Genomic DNA, 19,446 nt, shown 5'->3' with positions numbered 1-19,446 from the left:
TAGAGCTGCCTTGGAGAGCTAGGGTGGGAGGCCTGGAAGGAGGTGGACCTGGGGGGGGCTCAGGAATGGAGGCGGAGCCATGGCGTGTCCAAAGCGTGAGAGTACACAAGTGGGCAGAGACTTTGGGGCTGCCTGGGTTGGAATGATGGGGTGGGAAAAGGGGGGCTGTCCTGGTCCCTTCCTCCTTTGAGCCTGTGGGGTTCCAAGGCTGGGGAAGCTTTGTGAATGGAGACTTCTTTCAGCCAGTGAGTGATGAAGAGTGGGCAAGGGGAGTCCAGAGTTCATTTCTCTCTGTGTCCCCAGACGTGGGCCTCTAGGCCACATTAGGGGTTACAGGTTATACCCAGGGAAGGGGGAGAGTTCTGAGTGAGACCTAAGGGAAATGACCTTTTGCTTGGGAGCACTGGGCATTAACCCAAGATAGAGAAATGGGTATTCTCCCTCAGGTTGGGAGTCTGGTCTCCTTCCCTAGCCCATGTCCTCTCAGCCCTGTAGAAGACAGCAGGTGAGGATGGAGGGGGCCATGGGGTCCACAGGGGGCTGGCCTGGTGGCCGCTGACAAAAAACAGGAAGAAGGGCTGGGGGAGTGGCTGTAATTACGGGGCATTTATTATTAATCAGATGAAATTGCTGGAAGCAGCTGGTGTAATGTGTGTAGCGATACAGACTCTGCATGCCCCCAACACAGGCACACTCGAATGCACACTTACACACGTACCACACACTGCCTGAGTCTTGTTTGTTTTCACAGTTTTCTTCTTGTGAAGGTGGGATGGTTCCATACGTGTCTGTATGTCTGTGTCTATCCTTCTGTGTTTTTTTCACGTCGGCCTGTATCCTCCTCTCCCTCTATTGTCTCCTTTTCCCACTGTCTCTGTCATTCCTTGGTCCCGTGTGTCTGTCTCTGTCTTCCTCTCTTTGGCCCTCCCTATCTCTTGGTGTGTCTGTATCTGTTACCACCAGCCAGCCTGTCTCTAACACCTTGTTTTCGTTTCTGGCCATCTCTCCCTGTTTGGTGGTACCTCTGCCTCTCTGGGCAGGGTTGGATGACATGGAGTCCCTTTCTCATGGGTATGTGTTTAGGCACTTGATCATGCCTTTGGCAGACACATCTGGGACCTGTTTTGGCGGGGAGAGGAGCAGTTGAACCCTGAGAGTCTCCCAGGGTCTTGTAGACGTCGAGGGCTCTGTTAAGTAAGTGGAGTCCTAGAAGCAACAGTGACTTTCAGAACAGCCAGCTTTCTTACCAACTACCAGTCATGTGACTTTGGGCAAGGTGCTTTTGTTCTCCGAGCCTCAGTTTTCTCATCTGCCAAAACTGTGTGTTAAGTCCTCAGCATGGTATCTGGCTCATCAAGGACCCTGAGCAAATGTTAGCCGTTCCTGTTATTATTGGGAAAGGCACCGTGATGGTGGGAGAGAGATCTGCAGAGGCAAACTGGTATAGTAGAAGGGCTTTGGAGCTAGACTTGCACTCATATCTATGCTCTGGAACGGATCAGCTGTGTGGTCTTGGGCAAGTCAACCTCCCCGAATCTCAGTTTTTTCAGCTGTCAAGTGGGAATAATAGTAGAACCTACCTCACGGAGAAGTCATGAAGATTAAATGAGATCATGCATATAAAGTGCCTAACAGTTCCTGACACATAACAGATGCTCAATAAATCGTAGTGGTGATGAGGAGAAGACAGTATGATGGTGGGTGTTTATGCCCTGCTGGGGGCCGTGGGTCTCTGTATGAGTACGCATGGGAGAATGTGTGTGACATGGAGGTGCTTGTGTCTGTGACCTGGTTGTGTGGGCATTTTGGATTGTCTTTGGGTGTGTATCTATGTGTGGTGTCAGGCCACTGGCTTCTGGCCTACTTTTGTCCCTGTGGTTCAGAACCTAAGGTCTGCAAAGGGTGCTGCAGGGAGTCTGGACCACTCGCAACTTTTTCTCTTCTAGACGCTTACCTGCTGCCTGTCTCAGTCTCTCCTTCTCACAGTGGGGTTGTGAGTGTGAAATGAGCTCTGAGTTGGACTAAGGTCTCCTCTGTAGCCTCTGATTTGTGCCCTTTGCCCTTCTAGAATCCAGCCTTGTCACATCATCCCGCCCCCTTGGTTTTGGAAGTCTCAGGAAGAGTTTGGTCTGGAGGAGGAGGACGTTGATGTGCTCGGTGTGCGGCCAGCGGTGAAGAGGTATGTGCTGGGGACCCAGGGGAGGCAGGTCAGTTTCAGGGCATCTGGCAGGTGCATTGGGGCTGTAGGTCTGGGGATGTGAGTGAAGGAGGGCCTGAGATCTCTTCCTGCTCTCCCCTCCTCCTTCCTCCTGAGGCTTTTCATGACAGGCCAGTAAAGGGGAAGAGACTTACCCACAGTCACACAGGCAAGGGCAAAGCCAGGTCAGAAAATTGGGTTCTGCACTGAGGGAGCTGAATCTGGATGTGGGAGTATGTTTCGTCTCATTGTCAGGCTCCCTCTCTGCCCCCAAAGCATCTCTCTGGCTTGACAACAGGGAGCAGCTGGGCTTGGAGGAGGCAGGATAGAGGGTCAGAAAGTCCAGAATCTTCTGAGGCCAGCCTCGGAGGCTGGGCCTGACTCTCCCCGCCTTTCATTCCGGCCAGGCAAGGCCCCCGGATTGGCAGCCCCCAGGGTGGGGGTGTCCATGGGATCGAGGCGCGCTGGAGCGGAACGGAAGGGCCTATTGTCCGAAACCCGCCAGAGGCCCACAAAGGCCGGCCAGGCTTTTCATCTCAGCTCCCAAACAGACTGGCCATTTTCCTGGCCTGAGAGTTGGGGGCTGGGGGTGGGTTGCTGACCCTTCAGAACTAGGAATGGGGTGTTGTTGAGGGTGCGGGGGGGGGGTATCCAGGCTGACAACATGGCCATAAAAGGGACAAAATGGAGCTGGGGTTCTGAAGAGGAGGAAGGGAGGCTCCAGAAGGCTGGAGAGAGTTAAGCTTCTGTCTCACTGTTCCCAGAAGACGTAGGGACTTGGAGTGGGGTATCTGACAGAAGTTCAGATTTACCCAGTATTAGGGAGCACACCTGGAAGGAGTGTGATGGCCGGTTGGGAAAGTGAGCTGCTCAGCTGTGAGGGCCATCATCCTCCCTCCGATTGGGGACATCTTAGGGAGCTGGAACTGGGACCAGAGAAGAGAAGGCTAGTGGTCAGGCAAGAGAATGGGCTCCCTGCAGCAGGAGGGACTGAGGCCAGACAGCAGGAAGGACTTTCTGCCAATGAACAGTAGCTCAGATGCCCTGACCCTGTCCCTGGGGATCCCAGAGGATCACAGAGAGCAGGGGAGCTGGAGAATACCCCTGGGGGCTAGGGCTGAGGCAGCTTCTGTGGGGGCAGACAAGGAGGCTGAGAGGGAGGACTTGGCAGTTCCGTCCACTCTCCCGCAGCAGCACCTCCAGCACCACTTTAAAGACAGCTTTTTAATTTAACAAAGTGGATGAAAAACTGTTTTTGGAAATAAAAGATATCTGCTGTCTCCCAGGCTAGCACTCAGCCCTTGCAGAGAACCTGTCTCTGGGTTTCTTCTTGCTGTCGGTGACTCCTTTCCTCTCTCTCTGTCTGTCTCTTTTGTTAGTTTGTTTGTTTCTACTCTTCAGCCCCCCAGCTTCCCCTCGGCCTCACCATCAACCCCCCCCACCCCCCGGCCCCATTCGGCCTCCGTGGGAGTGTCATCCTCGGCCTCTTATTTCCGTGTCTCAGTATCTCCTTCTGTCTCTCCGCTCCCAGTCTCTCTCTTCCGGGGCTTGTCTCTCTCTCCTGATTCATCTCTGTCTCCCAGCCTGTCTCAATCTCTGTCTCCCTTCCCCCCCTCCTTTCTCCCCCAACCCCTGCTCTAAATGGGTCTATTTAAAACACCCGACGCTGCCAAGTCAGAAAAGCGTCTCCTGATAAAGCGCATTAGGCGGAGGGAGGGAGGAGGAGGGAGGAGGGAAGAGGGAGCGGCGGGCAGATGGATTGATCCAAGCCGGTAACCCCATTAATCAGGCATTGTGGATCCCCCTCCCTCCCCCAGCTTCAGCCCCTTCAGAGCTAAAAGCCGCTTAAATATTTATCACCCCTCCCCCATGGGGGCGAGGGGAGGGGTGTGTGGCCCTCGGTGTGAGTGTCCCCAGCCGCCTGGTCTCCCCCCATGTGTGCATGTGCTTGTGCATGCACACCTGACAGGCCCAGGGCCCAACTGTCGTCTTGCCCTCCCACCACTTGAGTGACCTGCTCCCCTGAGCAGCCTCTGGGGACCTTGGGGTTCTGGCCTGGCTCCTGCCCCTCCTGAAGAGTTGGGCATGCAGAGTAGAGACCCTGTGCTCCGTTGGGGGTCCTCATGCCCCCCAAAGTGCAGGACTGGGAGGCATTGCACTGTCATTCTCAGGAGGCAGGAAGGGGAGCTTCGGTTCAATGTCCAGATTCCCCCAAATTCCCAGTGCAAGAACTCACCTGGGGAGTAGAGTTGGGGACTCCACGTTTCTAGAGTGCACGAAGGTCCCTTGCAAGGCTGGTGGAAGTTCCCCCTTTATCCTCACAGGGCAGAAATACGACCTGGGGGTGGGATGGGGGCTTCCCATTACCCTCAGACATGCGGGAGGGCAACCTGGGCCGGGAGGGGGTCCCCATCACCCCCAGAGAATAGAACGGTGGCCGCTCTCTGGGGGCGATGTGGGTTGGAGCCCCCATGGCAGCAGAGGTCAGCCTTGAGTGAGACGGGCAGGGGTTTGTCCCAGTTGGCCCGAGACAACTTGGCCCTGGGCGGGGGAAGGGAGGCCGCGGCCGGCCCTGGGTGTGAGGAGGGGCCCCGGCCCGGAGCCGGGAGGGTCCCTTCCCCCTCCCCTCCCCCTGTATCGAGTGCCACATCTCCTCCTGACTCAGACAATTAGATTCAAAGGATGACCTCACTGCCTGCCGTCCCTCACTCGCTCCCTCCGCTAGCTCGGCTCGCTCGCTCGCCGCGCGCTCCTTCCTCCCCTCCTCCCGGCCCGCTCGCCGCCTCGCCCGCCCGCCCGCCCGCCGGGACTCTCGGGGGTGGGGGTAGGCGGGGGGGGGGGGACACGCCTGCTCCCCGGGCCGCCCGGGCCCCAGCCCCGAACCCCAGGGGCCCGATGACCGCGGGCGGCCGGGCGCACCCGCGGAGCGCCGGAGGCACCTACTGGGCGCCTGCACGGGGACCCAGGTCAGTGGCCGCGCAGCCGCAGGGCCGGAGAACTTGTCACCCCCGCTCCCGCGGCAGAGACGCCCCCGCCCACGCCGCCCGCCAGCCCGCCTCGCCGCTTCCCGCTCCTTTCTCGGCCCCCGCCCCCCGCGGCTGCTCGGCCCTCCCTCTGCCAAGCTGTCTCTCTTCTCTTCTCTTTCTCCCCCCCCAGCCCCCCCTCCTCTGCAGCCGGTGGGAGGGGCTGGGACTTCCTGAGGTCCCAGGGATGGGGCCGGGGCCCAGTGGCTGCAACTGGACCAGGCCTCTGAGCGAGGAGGGGGCTCTGGCTGTGTGCATTGGCCTGGGGGAGGGGACCAGCACCTGGGTGGGAAGGGGGCTACTGAGAGAGAGGCCCAGGGTGTGGGGGACATCTAGACAGAGGGCATGAGCTCCTGATAGCTTTCTTTTCTCCCATCCTGTGGGCCTCTCGCCTGGCTTCATTTGTCCCCACCTCCTAGCTAACTTCAGTCCCCGCGGCCTGGCTTCATTTGGCCCCCACAGCCTATGTTCTTTTGGGCCCTGTCGCCTAGTTTCCACAGACCTTGCTGCCTGATTTCTTTTGTCCCCACGGCCTGCTTTTCCTAAGTCCCCATCACCTGGCTTTATGGGGTCGCCCTGCCTGGTTTCCTTAGGTTCTGCTGTCCGGTGTTTGCTCCCCCGCCTGGCTTCCATGGAGCCCTCTCAGACTCACTTTAGGATGGGGCATCAGGGCTCAAGCTACACCTGGAGTGGCAAGTGGTGAGGATGTCAACAGCATTGCCAATTGTTCTCCAGTTGGGGCCCTGCCAGCACAGCCTGGATTCCTTTCTGCCTGGACAGCGACACAGCGTCCTCTCTTGTGATGGGAGGTGGGGCTGCAGGGTCCAAGGACACTTTAGGATTCTTGTCCTCAGTGGTTTGTCAGAGGAGCACTGGCTTGGCCAGTGCTGTCCCCATCTCTCTTTGGGGTCTGACAGTGATGACAGGACTTTGGCAGGGGCTGGGGGTTGAGGTCGAGGCCTCATCTCCTTCCCCTTGCCTCCCTTCCTGCAGCCAGGCCTGACATTCAGGTGACCTATAGACAGTTGTAGGCACAGAGAGGTTTTGAAGAGGCCTGGGGTCACTCAGCAGGTGGCTAGGCTGAGAGCTGCTGCTTCTCCTCATCCTGGAGAAGAGGGGGTGAGGAGGTGAGGCAGGAGGGCCCTGGGGGCAGGCTGGTTTCTGGGGTTTGCTGGCTCCTGCTGCCACCAGTGCCACCATCTCTTCACCCGGGGGCTCCCTCACCCCTCTGCTCTGGCCAGGATCTCCCCTCATTCCCAAATACCAGCAAAAGCAGGGTTAGGAGAGGAAGGAGCCGAGTAGGGAATAGTCTGTTTCCTCGATTTTCAGGAACTTTCCCTTCCTGCTTTAGGCCACTCTGAGCTTTATCCTGTCTTCCCCCAGGCACAGGCCAGGCAACCCGAGGTCCCAGCATGGAGTGTGTATCTATTTCCCACTGCCGAGTGTAGGGGTGTGAGGGCTGAGGGTGCCGGGGGGCGGGGGGGGCTCTGTGTTTCTGGAGGTGCTGTGTTATCTGTGTGGAAGGGTGAGTGTTCTGAGTGTGTGCTGGTATCCATATGGGAGACCAGGACTGTTTTGATTGAGTGCGTGTGAGAGAGTCTGTTGTGTGTGACTGTGACTGTGATTCGTGTGTGCGCGCATACCAGCATGTGCGAGGCTGTGGCAGCGGGTGTCCACGTGGGAGGCCGTGATGAGTGGCTGTGATGGGAGACTCCAAGTGCCTGTGTCAGCGAGAGGCTGCCTGGGTGTGTCTGTGAAGCTCTGGCTGTGTGTGGTGGAGGTGGGGGGACTTTGGGAGGCTCTGCCAGTGGTAGTGAGAGCCCGAGTGTGCGTCCCATCTTGGGGTGAAGTGAACACTGGGTGTCACGCACCCCTGAATCGCGGGTGTGTGTGTGAGCATGTGTGCGCGCATACTCATGCCTGTGTTTACCCATCAGGAACAGATTGCTCTGGCTTCCCCACTGTGCGGAGGGGAGGAAGGGGGAGGAAGGATGGCTTTCTTTTGCCCAGCAGACCAGAAGCTTCCTCAGAAGTAGTGTGTGCAGTGTGCGTGCGTGTTGGGGGGCAGGGAGAGCAGCGCACGTGAAGACAGTTGACATTTCTGTTCCCCTGCTCACCTCTGGCTCTGTCGGAAAGACCATCTTCAGTTCTTTTCGTTACACATCAATGCTTCACATGCACTGTGCACCCCCACCCCCCCTTTGTGTGTGTGTGTGTGTTCGTGTGCGCACGTGTGCACGCGCGCACATGTACACACAAGCTTGCAAAGCATCAACCTCTGTGTATATATTCTAGTGTGTGTCTGCACCATAGCAGTGATGGGGCCAGGGGTGGGGTGTAGTGGGAGATGCTGAGGCAAATAGGTCTTTGCCCCAGCCCCCAAGTCTGGAAAGCTATTCTGTCCACCCTTCTGTCTCCATGGAGGGCTCAGCAGCCTCCTTCCTGCCCCTGCCTCATCTGCTGCGAGCCCACTCCCCTGTTGGCGGAGGGAGGTCTCAGTCAACCCTGTTGCTCTGCCCATCCCCCGCCTTTCATGGAGTTCTTCCAGCTGTCTAACCTCCTGCTGCAGCATCTGTCCCTCCAAGAAGGCCAGCCCCCAAGCCCCCACTCCCCCTAGACTTAACCCGACTGGTGTGTGGGCCTTTTCTGGATAGAGGGATCCTCCTGATTCTTCTAGAAGCCAGAAGGGATTCTGGACTGGGGTTAGGGGATGAGGGATTTGGAGCTTGTACCTCAGGTGCTGTGAAGCTATCCAGAGCCCATGTGCCCAAAGGGAGGATATGAACTTACCTGCCCCTTCCTGCTTCCCATTTGAGAGGCAGGGGGCTGGATCAGATGACTTTTGAGGGAGAAAGCCCAGACCTTTTGCACGGAGAGGGCTGCTTAAGTCCAGGCCTGCATATGTGAGCATATACAAGCCGGTGCCCAGGTCACCAGGCAGCATGCAGGGCCCCGAGTGGGGCTCCACATGTGCGCACGGCTGGTGGGATTCAGACACCCATCTCCCCAGGACACGTCCCAGCTGCCCAGCAAGGCCCGTCATATGGGAGGCCCGCAACACGCCCGCACACACGTGCAGCAGGGCACGCACATGCTGATCTCAGGGTCCCCACGGTGCAAGAGGCTGGGGGGTGGGGGGTTTGAGCGCTCAGAGTCCGGGCTGCTGCCAAAATCCATCGGAATCTTGTCCCCCCCCCAGGCCCCCATCTCCGGCTGCGGAGGTCACAACAGCAGGTGCGGATACCCCCCCCAACTCACTCACATTGGGCCGCCTCCTTTTCCACAGCCTCAGCCAGAGGCTGGAGCTGGGGGACCGCTCCCCCTGCCTCCCTCCTGGCCCCCCTCCCGCTGGTGCTCAGCTTCTCCTGCCCCCTTCTGCGGGGGAGGGGGGGCATATGTTTGGGTGGGGTCCTTTCCCCTGAGCATGGGGGCTTGCTCCCGGAGCGGGTGGGGATGGGTAGCCCAGGAGGAGATACGGCTTGAGTCCTAAACCCAGGCATGGCTTCTGGGTCCTGTGCCACTTAGGGTGGGGGCACTGAGAGCTGAGAGGAGGGCCAGGTCTGGATTCAGAGAGAAAGGAGGAAGAGACAGGGGGAGACACCGTGGGGAGTAGGAGGCTGCCCCATGGCCAGCCGGCCCCAGCCCAGGAGCTGGCCCCTGACCCAGGCCCGCCCCCTCCCCCATGGGGGGCCTGCTGGGCCAGCTGCCAGGGGCCAGGCCTCCATCCTTGGCCTCCGCCCCACCCCCAGCCTCTGGACCGCTCAGGCCTCTGCCCCCCCCACCGCCCACGCTGTCCAGGCTGCCTAGGCCTGGTGGGATCTGGGGGCCTCCTGGCCTCAGCCCCTCCTCCCCATCCTGGAGCTTCCCGCCCGCCCAGACTGTCTCTCCCAGCCGCCCCCTCAGCCAGCAGTGTTCCTCCCTGTCCACCATGTCCTTGTCCCTGTCTCTGCCCCTGCCCTGTCTTTCATTTTCCCTCTCTGTCTCCAAGTGTAGGTGTCTGTCTTCCCCCACCCTAATTCCTCTGCAGGTCTGAGGCCCCTAGAGTTTCCTAGGCCTTTGAATCAGCGGGTCGTCCTGCCCTGGGTTCTTGCCTCATTCCCAGGATGCATCTTCTAGGGTTGTGGTAGGGAGAGAAGAAGGGGATGAGGCCCCAACACAGAGTGCCTTTTCCCTTACCCTGGGGGATCCTGGGGTCTGGGGTTGCCAAGGGAGACTGGAAGCTATGGAGAAGTCACCTTGGCCCCTGCTGTGGGCCAGATGCCCTCCCTCAGAGAGATGCTTCTGATCTCACCCCAGCCCCAGGCCGAGGGGGGTGGGGTCCAGGCCAGAGACCTTCATCGGATCTCAGTTTCTCGGAGGTACCACGTGGGGCCTCCCCATTCATTCATTGTCCAGGCCAGATTGAACCTACCTGACCCTCAACACACCCACACCAACCAGCACCCTGAAGCCCGAAGCTCAGAACACGCTATTGCACGTCGACACGCACACAGTCAGAGCTGGGCCCCAGGCAGTGGCGCCCAGAACCCCCAGTCCCATCCTGGATGTGGCAGGGGTTCCCCAGGGTTGGGCTGAATAACTTAATGCAGGGTGAATAGAGGCTTTCCCAGACTCACACTTCCCTTTCCTAGGTTTTGCCTTCAGCTGGGCAGGGGCTGAGGGTTGAGGTGCAGGGCACCTGAGCTCCTGCTGGGGCTGGCAAAAGGGGTCTTGGGCCCTGGATCCTAAGCCAGAAACTGGGTAGTTGAGGTCCTTGATCTGGAACACATCACTGTGTCAGTGTCCCTGCTGGCGACTGTCAGCCTCTGTGGTGTCAGCGTTACCGAGGGCTGGTGTTACTCTGCGTGACTGTCCATCTTACTGAGTCTGCCAACATCCCTGTGTCACTGTGGATGTCACTGTCACTGTTAGCCTATGTGACTGTCAGTCTCATTGCATCTTTGATTCTGAGGTTACTGTCATTGTGACTGTGTCAGTGTCAACAGGTGTCATTGTCTTGTTTGTTGATGTCATTGTGTGTGGCTGTCACTCACTGTATCATTGTCACTGTGGTGACTGTCAGTATCCCTGTGTGTCACTGTCACCTGTGCAACTGTGTAATTTTCACTGGGTGTTGTTGTCAGCGTGTAATGTCTTCGTGTCATGGTGGAGCAGTGACAGTAAGTTGGGGGCCCAGGGTTGTCTCTTGATGTGTCACCTGTGTGTGTGTGTATGTGTGTGGCAACACTGTGGGGTTCTGTGTCAGGAGAGGTGCTGGGCTTCTGTTTACAAGGGATTTGGGCTGCTGGGCACTTGCTAGTGGGGTGCCCTCTGTTCCCTCCTCATTTCTGGGGCTGGGGCTGGCGGCCAGGCTGGGCCTCTGGAAGGGTCTGCAGGGAGCCTGGGCCAGTTTGCATAGCCCTCATCTGGGACTTTATGGGATTTAGGCTCCAGATCTATCCCAGAGCCATGGGGTGTGGACTTGGAAAGTCCCTGGGAAAGATGCTCTTTGCCCTGGGATGGGTGGCCTGAGGTGAGCTAGGGTAGGGCAGAGGTGTAGCTTGGATGCCTCTGGCCTCAGCTTCCCTACCTGGGAATGGGTCCAGCGGGGACTTGGAGGGAAGAGGGAAGTGAAATTGGCCTGGGGCCCCCTGGACCTGCAGGTGGGGTGGGATGGGGGTTTTGTCCGCCCTTATGCCCTGGGGGCTGGGCTCCTGGATTCATAGGCAGAAGCCCTCCCGCCCCCAGGAAGCCCTGCTCTTGTCTCAGATCAACCAGCACTGCTGCACTGATGGCATCCTCTCCTCACACTGCAGGAGGTGGGTGGGCTTGGAGAGATGCTCTTGGTGGGCACAGAGACGCTGTTGGGGTCTCTGTCACTCTCTCTGGGTCTGTCTCTCCCTCTGTCCTTGAATCTCTGCCCATCTCCTATGCTCCCTGTCTCTCTTCCTGTGCCTCTTCTTCCATTTCTCCCTGTCTTGTTCTTTTCTTGTCCCTCAGGGCCTCTGCTCACTGCTTTCCCTCTCTCCTTGCCTCTCTGTTGCCCCCTCCCTGGGTCTCTCCCTTTTCTGGGTGTCCCCAACCGTGCAGCATCTGTCGTGGTACCCCATCCCCCCTCTCTGCAGCGCTTGCTCTCAGCAGCGCCCGTCTCCCATGGCTGCAGCCCCGTTGGCCCAGGGCCCGGCCCTTACAGTAACTCATCGGGCTGATGGAGGCGACTTTGATGAAGAAGGCTCCCCTCCCCCTGTGAGGACCCGGGTGTGTGTGTGTGTGTGTGTGTGTGTGTGTGTGTGTGTTTGCTTGTATGCCTTACACTCATGCCAGGCCATCTCCTCACCCACATGGCCCTCCCAACTGGGACCAGGAAGGAGCAGGGAGCAGAGGACCACCCTGTCCCTCTACTCCCATTCTGTGATCTAACCTCTGTCCACTCTGCCTGGTTCCTCTCCCATGTGGTGGGCAGTGGGCTGGCTCTGAGGAGACGGCATGGGTGGACGGCAGAGAGGGTCGGGGAGGGTCTGAGGGCGCCCTGCAGGGGTTGAGCTGGGGAACCACGTAGGCCTCCAGCCTCCTATCTCCCTTTCTCCAGCCCCAGCTCTGAGTTTGGCACTGGTTCATCCTGGGTTCGTTTGCTCTGAGTTTAGCACTGGTTCATCCTGGGTTCGTTTGCTCTGAGTTTAGCACTGGTTCATCCTGGGTTCGTTTGCTCTGAGTTTGGCACTGGTTCATCCTGGGTTCGTTTGCTCTGAGTTTAGCACTGGTTCATCCTGGGTTCCTTTCTTCACCCCACCACTTGCTGACTGTGACTTTGGCCATTGTCTTACCCTCCTAGGCCTGAGGAGTAGCTAAAGATGGGGGAGTGGCAGAGGGTCAGGAGCTAGGCCAGGTGGTAGCAAAGGCCTCAGGGGTCACAGATGTGGGAGGGGTAGCCGAGGCCAGTTGGGGCCTAGAGAGGTGAGCTGTGCCAGGGAGGGGCAGCCGGAGCTCCTGCGGCTGTAGCTGGAGGAGCACCAGGTGCAGAGGGGAGGGCTCGCCTGGTGAGGGGCGAGTGTAGCAGTGGGTAGGCAGGAGCCCTTCCCATAAAGGAGGCCCTGGAAGTCAGCTTCTCTCCGGCTCCCCCACCCGCCGCTCCAGGCTGACGGCCACACTCGTCTCCCCTGCTGTAGCTCCGTCTGCAGTGTCTCTGGCTGTTTGTCTGGCAGTGTGTCCGACTGTGTGTCTGCATGCCCCTGGCAGTGTTTTGAGTAGTATGGCTGCTTCCTGACTGAGCATCTGACTGTGTCTCTGGCTCTCTCAGTGGCAGTTTTCCTGGGTGTACGCCTGTTTGTGTCTATCAGTTCCTCTGGTATTTCTCTGCCTGTGTGTCAGGCAGTTTCTCTGGCATGGTTTCTGACAGTGTCTCTGGCTCTCCGGCTCTGTTGCTGATGGTTTCTCTGCCTGTGCTGCTTACTCTTTCTCTGATATGTCTGCCTGCGTCTGGCCGAGTCTTTCACAGGGTTTCTTGCGGGCCCTTTGGTTGTGTGTTGGCCGTGTTTCTGGCCCGTTATCTGGTTCGTCTGCCTGTTTCTCTGGCTTTGTCTGATCGTGCCCAACACAGTCTCTCCAGTCTATGTGTGGGCTCTTTTCCTGGGGCTCTGTCTCTTGTTTTGGGCAGTGTCTCTGGCTAGTGTCTTTGCTGTGTGTCTGGCTGTACCTCTGGTAGTGGCCGTGGTTGAGTGTCTGGCAGTGTCCCTCTCTGGATCTCTGCTTCTGTCTTGTTGACAGTCCCCCTCTCTCCTCAGACTGGGCCAGGAGAATCAGGTTTGGAACCTTTCCTGCAGGAAAGAGTTATTTCCCTGCCCTCAGGTATGGGCATGTGCTGGGGTGGAATGGGGTGAGGGCAGCTGGACCCATCCCAGGAAGCAGGACAGCAGGTAGGGGGGCCACTGGATCCATCCTGGCTTCTGGGAACATGTCCTGAGTGTGCTTTGTGTACCCACATGGGAGTGTGTAGACACTGGTGCATATCTGCTGGGCTGGGGCTCCCAGGCTCCTGGGCTGAAGGACGGGCTGTGGTCCCTGACAGGGAAAATCCCTCATCCTTCTCATGATCATTAATGTCCACTAAAGCAAAAGCCACATCTGACCTGGTCACAGTGTACCACTGCCCTGGTACCCTGCTGCTCTGTGAACTTCCCAGAGCCCAGTGGGGCAAGACTCACCCGGGGATGGGGGTGGGTAGGGGGAACATGGCAGGGGCAGATCCGAGGGGCTCCCTCCCCAGGAGCGTGGCAGGCAGCCTTTTATTCAAGGCAATTTGGAGAAGTGTAGACCTCCAATCAAGTTAGAACATCACCCTTTCAGTTTGTGATGTTTATAGCTAATTAGCTAACCTTACCAGTGAAGTTATTTTTTTTCCTAGAAAAATGGCCCTAGCATTACCAGTGATCTGTAACCCATCCTGCCTCCAGCGGCTGTAATGAACAACAAACCATTGTAGGTTGCCTTCTACCATCTTCGCAGACCTCTGCCTACAGATGCCAATAATGTTTTCTGTTGCTTGAAGAGGATCCTGAGCCCCATTAAGAAGGGCATTTGGGGGCTTCCCTGGTGGCGCAGTGGTTGAGAGTCCGCCTGCCGATGCAGGGGACACGGGTTCGTGCCCCACTCCGGGAAGATCCCACATGCCGCGGAGCGGCTGGGCCCGTGAGCCATGGCCACTGAGCCTGCGCATCGGGAGCCTGTGCTCCGCAACGGGAGAGGCCACAGCAGTGAGAGGCCCGCGTACAGCAAAAAAAAAAAAAAAAAGAAGAAGGGCATTTGGGGTCAAGGTGCCCTGACCCTAGGGCTGGGGTTTCCCAGTCTTGCCTGAGAGGAGTGGGGGCTCCCCAGGAGGCTCCTGCTTCGGCTGATGCTGCCCCTTTCCCCGCCGCCCACTCTTTCCCAACAGATGGCTGTTCCTGTCCCGTGGGCCTGTTGTGCCGTGCTTGCTGCTGCCGCTGCCGTGGTCTACACCCAGAGACACAGTCCACAGGGTGAGTGCTGGGTGGGGGAGCTCCCTGCTGACCCCCTCTGGGAACTGAGCATGAACCCTCCCCGGCATAGCTGTACTCACCCACCCCAGAGCCACGTACTGCCATAGGCTGGCATCGTCACACGTGAACATGAGTCATATGACACTGATATACGGGGTGACCCACTGATGTTGTCCCATAAACACAGTCCCCCAGTCACTCCTGGGCGGTCTCATGCTGATGGTATCTCTGGCTTGAGATGATCTGTCCCTCTGCCCACTAGCACTGATACAAGGTACAGGCGGGTGGGATGGGAGTTGGGGGCAGCTAGGGGTAGGGCCCTGTACGGTATCTGGTGAAATGGGGTCCCCTCGGATTTATGGGGGTGCAGTGGGAGGCACTGAGACAGTGGGTAAGAATATTTCTCCTTATCCCAGAAGGAATACAGGGACAGAGATAGTAGACTGAGGACAAGGTGTGGGGATGGGCAGGGTGACGAGTGGGAGAGGGCTGGCACATCGAGGAAGGGGCCCAGTCAGTGAGCTGGGTTGGCTGGAGGGGGCAGGGATCACTCAGGCTGTGCCACTGGCAGCCTCCTGCCCTTCCCCTACCACCTGTCCAGTGAGTGCTGAGTCCTCACACTCCACGGGGCAAGGAGCTGCACCCCTGCTGGGAAACTTTACCACTAGCCCTTCTGCATCTGAGGCAGCACCTCAGACAGCCACGTCAGTACGAAGTCTGACCTCGAAACTCCTTGAACGAGGGAGGCTCCAAGTGTAGGGAGCTCCCCCCTTGGTTGTGTCCCGCCCCCCACCTCAGTTGGCTCAGGTAGAGGCAGAGAAGGTGGGGGCATCTCTGGGGCCCAGGCGCAGAGCAGACCCTAATGGCTGAGCTCCATGACCCTCAAGGCTGTGGGTTCAAGGAGGGCAGTAGGTCGAGGCTCCTGTGGCCTCTTCCTCATGAGCCCAGCACCGAGGCCCAGACAGAGCCTGGCCTGCCCAGGGCTGCTCCGCAGTGGGCAGGGACTGAAGGGACCACCAGGCCAGCCCATCGACCCCCACCTGCAGTCGGCCTGCCTGGGGCTCCTGTGCTGACCGGACCAGCCTAGGCCCGCCAGCGGTCTTTCCCGTTGGCCTCGCCCCTGCCCTGTGTGTGGGCATAGGCAGCATCTCTGAGAGTGTGAGACTGTCCTTGTGCGTTAGACTGTGTTCTTGTGTGAGCGAGACTGTGTCCCTGTTTGGGTGTGTTTCTCTGTGTAGTTATATCCTTGTGGGCTGTGCCCTGGGTGTGGCATAGTTGATGTGTGACCGTGGCCTTTGTGGGGTTGTGTCCTTGTGGTTTAGACTGTACCCCATGTGTGATAGTTTGTTAGTTTCTCTTTGTTTCTGTCTCTTCGTGTGTTCGTGTCCCTGTTAAACTGTCTCTCTGTGTGTGAGACCATGTCCCCATGTGACAGTGCCCTTCCTGTGCATGCATGTGACCTTTCATGAGGTGTTACTGTCCCTGAAGTGGGACAGTGTCCCTGCGTAGCTGTGACCTTGTGGATGGTTGTCTTGGGTGTGCTTTTTCTTCTTTGTGGTGACTGTCTTCATCCTGTGTGTGGTGATGTGAAGTTGCTTAGGACACCTGGGGGGACTGTTTCTGGCGTGTGGTCCCCATGTGAGCCCATGTGCACAGGTGTGAGGGAGCTGTCAGCTCTATCCCTGTGTGTTTTCGATGTCCATGACCTCACCCTGTCTCTGTCTCTTATCCTGGCTTCTAACAACCTTTTCACAGCTGATTCCTTTGGAGCATTTGTCACCGCGTCAGGGCCAAGAACCGCATCCTCCCCCTGCTGCTTGATTTAATTTCTGAAATGGACAGCACATCAGTAGGGGCACCCACGGGGTGGGAGGAAAGCTGTCCAGAGACAAAGGATTAAATCACTGCCATCTTTGGAGCTGTTGCATGGCTGTGTGTATTGTAGCAGTTGTGGCACTGTGTGATTGTCATGTCACATTACCCCCTCTGCCTCTGCGTTGTGGCCTGTAGTTGTCATCTGTCATTGTGTTGTCATTTTTTCATTCCTGCCCTGCCCTTACATGGTTGGTTTGTCACTGTTGTCAGGTTGTGTTTCCGTTTCCTTTGTGAGGCAGACAGGGTTCCCCACGTGTTACCCCACTGCCATTACATTCGTTGTGCTCTTGGGTTGGTTTCCTCATCTTGCGGCTTGTACCTGCCCCCCAGTATTAAAGGCCCATACTGGGGCCGTGTTAGTTCTGAGCTGCTGTTGGTCAGTGTCGATGTGTTGCTGCTGGGACCGTGTTGGCCACGCCCCCTCCACGACGGTCAGTTTTCAGCCTCCTCCTCAGGCCGCTGGATGCAGTCTCTCTGCTGGGGCGGGGGTGGGGGGGGGCGGGCGGTGTGTGTGCAGAGAGAGGGGCTTGGCGTGTTTCCTGGAAGCTCCAGGTTTTTGGAAGGGAGGCTGGAGGGGGGCTCCGTGGCTAGGGCTGGTGGACTGGGGGGGCTCTATGGCTTGAGCCGTGGACACTGGGCCTCTGGTCAGAGGGAGGCCCTCAGTCAGTCTCTGGTCCAGCCTCACAGCTGTGGCCTCCAAGGCCCCCCGGCCACCACCCTTCCGCCTGTTCATCCTCTGTTCGGCTGGTCCCAGGCCCCACAGACGAGTGGTCAGGGCTGGCTGGGTTTCCTGCTTCCCTCTCCTTTGACAGGGACAGAGAGGCTCAGAGAGGGGTGAGACAGAGACAGGCAGCGGGGGAGAGAGCTGGAGATACAGAGAGATCCCCGGCCCAGGGAGGGTGACCGAGGCAGCAAACAGGGACAGATGTTTCAGCACAGAGAAAAGCAGAACTGGGGAGGGGTCTATAAAGGAGGGAAGGGGGCGGCGGCATGGGGCCGGGGGCGGGGTGGGGTGGGGTGGGGTATCCCTACCCCCTGCAGTCCTGGTGGTGTTAACAAGTCTAATTAAGAGGCCACTGGCCCAACTTAATTGGCTCGTTAACAGGAGTTGCCTCTGAAAATCCCCCAGCTAGGCAGGGTGGCTCTCTGGAGGGGAGATGTGAAGGAGTGTTAACAGGCATACTGCTGCCACCACCACCCCGCCCCCCTCCCCCTCGCTCTGCCCCTCCCACCCTCACTCCACAGATCTGGCTGGGACCAGGGAAGCATCTGTCCTTCCAGGCTTGGGGGGCAGGATGAGGAGGGTGGATTCGCATCTCCCGGTGCCCGCTTCTCTGGGGCTGTCTGTAGAATCGGTGCCTTAGACTTCCTCTGTCCCACTCGCCCCACCAACCTAGCGCTGCCTCTCGACAGGTGCTCCCTCCGGCCCTTCCACTCCAGTCTCCTGGGCTCTGTCCATCACGCCTGGGTTGCCGAGGCCAGGGCTGGGGTTTGCTTTTGCCTCTGACAGGCCCCTCCTGGGGTCAAGAGAGGAATGGTCAGAGAGCTCCCTCAGTCCCAGCACTCCCCGACCCACACCCCAAGCAGTTCCTGCCTCATGATGATGTTGACAGCTGCTAGGAGTTCCCTAGGGCTCCTGTCCGGGACCCTGCCCATTCTCCCTTCTCCTGCTGCTGCCCCAGCCCTGTGTGGTTGGGAGCAGGGGACTTGTCAGGGACTCAGAGTCAGGGAGAGGGAGAGAGGCAGGACAGAAAGACGAGGATGGGGAAGATGAAGAGATGGGAAGAGACAGAGGGAGGAGTTCAGGAGAGGGGCCCCTCAGCCCCAGCTTGCCTGGGTAGCAGATGTCAGTGACTGGAGCAGGGCCTGTTGGTGGCAAGACGTTGGGGTCATGGGGGTCAGGAAAACTTTTAAAAGGACCTGGGGACTGGAGATGAACTGGGTCTTCTCTCCCAGCATGCTACACAAACTGTCTACACATACACACACACACACACACACACACAGTCCCCAGACGTGCACACACACGTACGAATTTGGAGGCACTCACATGCCTGTACCTTTGTACGGCCGCACAGGAATTTTGCATACCCCTCATCTCCCCAGGACACTCACACCGTGAGACTCATAGCGTCTCGGCCTGGACTCCTCACTTTCACACATTCACGGGCTCTCATCCGTGCACGTTTGCCTGGGGGTGCTGGGCGGGGCTGTGACCTGTGGCTTTTGCTGTGCCCTCCCCGGCCCCCACAGAGACACCCCACGTGCAGTACGAACGCCTGGGCTCAGACGTGACTCTGCCGTGTGGGACGGCGAACTGGGATGCAGCTGTGACGTGGCGGGTGAATGGGACAGACCTGGCCCCTGACCTGCTCAACGGCTCTCAGCTCGTGCTCCGTGGCCTGGAACTGGGCCACAGCGGCCTCTACGCCTGCTTCCACCGCGACTCCTGGCACCTGCGCCACCAAGTCCTCCTAAATGTGGGCTGTAAGTGTTACTCCCAGCACCCCTCATTTGACCTCCCACTTCACTCAAGGGTGTTGTCCACGAGGCCCAGACCCTTGGCCCGGTTCAAAGCCCCTTCCTGGTGGTAGTGGTGGAGGCCCTGACCCTTGCCCTCTGATCCTATTTGAGCCTGCTCTTCTGACCTCTGAGCCCAGTCTCACCCCGAGTGCGGACCCCTGGCATTTTGCACTTGTATCCACCCCCACTGGAGATCTTTGAGATCCTAAAATCCTGTTCCCTATGACAAGATGGGCACAGGAGGGCTGGCAGGCATGGCCCACCTGGGGCCTGGTGGGGAAGAATCCTAGAGTCACAGCTCCGAGCTGGAGTGGCCTCACTCCACTGTGTCCTCTCACAGGGTCTGGCCCTGAGGACCTTAGGGAAGAAAATGGGGTATACGGTTATGCAGGTAGAGGTGTGGCACTCTGGGAAGCTCCAGGGAAGAAGAAGGCTTCCTGGAGTGTGAAGTACATGGAGACTTGGAAGATTTGGAAGATACACTGAAAAAGTTCTTTCTGGCAGAGAGCTGAGTGTGACCATAGGTTTCAGAGGCTGGGAGGGCATGAAAAGGCCACTTGGGTTGGTATAAATGGCAGAAGGTTGCTGAAGGAGGGGACGGGGCAGATCATGATCCTAGAAGCTGGGGAGTGACACGATCAGAGTCATGTTGTTAAAAGGTCCCTCTCTCTGTGCTGAGGGGAGGCAGGTGGATGGGCAAAGGCAGGGCCAGGAAGGAGGCTGTTGCTGGGATGCGGGAGAGATGAGGGGGACCTAGGACCGGGGCATAGAGTTGGGGAAGTTGAGAGGGGGTGTTTGGACCTCCAGGAGTTGGTGATGGATTGGAGGTAGGGAG

General features: G+C 58.4%; 1 protein-coding gene across 1 annotated transcript in view; it reads left to right on the top strand.

The window, feature by feature from the left end:
* The first annotated feature begins 2,131 nt into the window (after positions 1 to 2,131).
* Positions 2,132 to 19,446, top strand: part of CNTFR (ciliary neurotrophic factor receptor) — a 29,728-nt gene continuing 12,413 nt past the window's right edge. The window contains exons 1-3 of the mRNA XM_082842298.1: positions 2,132 to 2,179; positions 14,129 to 14,213; positions 18,342 to 18,575. Of these exons, the coding sequence (XP_082698424.1) occupies positions 14,129 to 14,213; positions 18,342 to 18,575 (319 nt within the window). The 5' untranslated portion in view covers positions 2,132 to 2,179. The remainder of the gene's footprint in view (positions 2,180 to 14,128; positions 14,214 to 18,341; positions 18,576 to 19,446) is intronic.

The sequence above is a fragment of the Leucopleurus acutus genome (genome assembly GCF_964270905.1).
Source record: "Leucopleurus acutus genome assembly, chromosome: 7".
Classification (NCBI taxonomy): Eukaryota; Metazoa; Chordata; class Mammalia; order Artiodactyla; family Delphinidae; genus Leucopleurus; species Leucopleurus acutus.
This window is presented reverse-complemented; position numbering and strand designations above follow the sequence as displayed.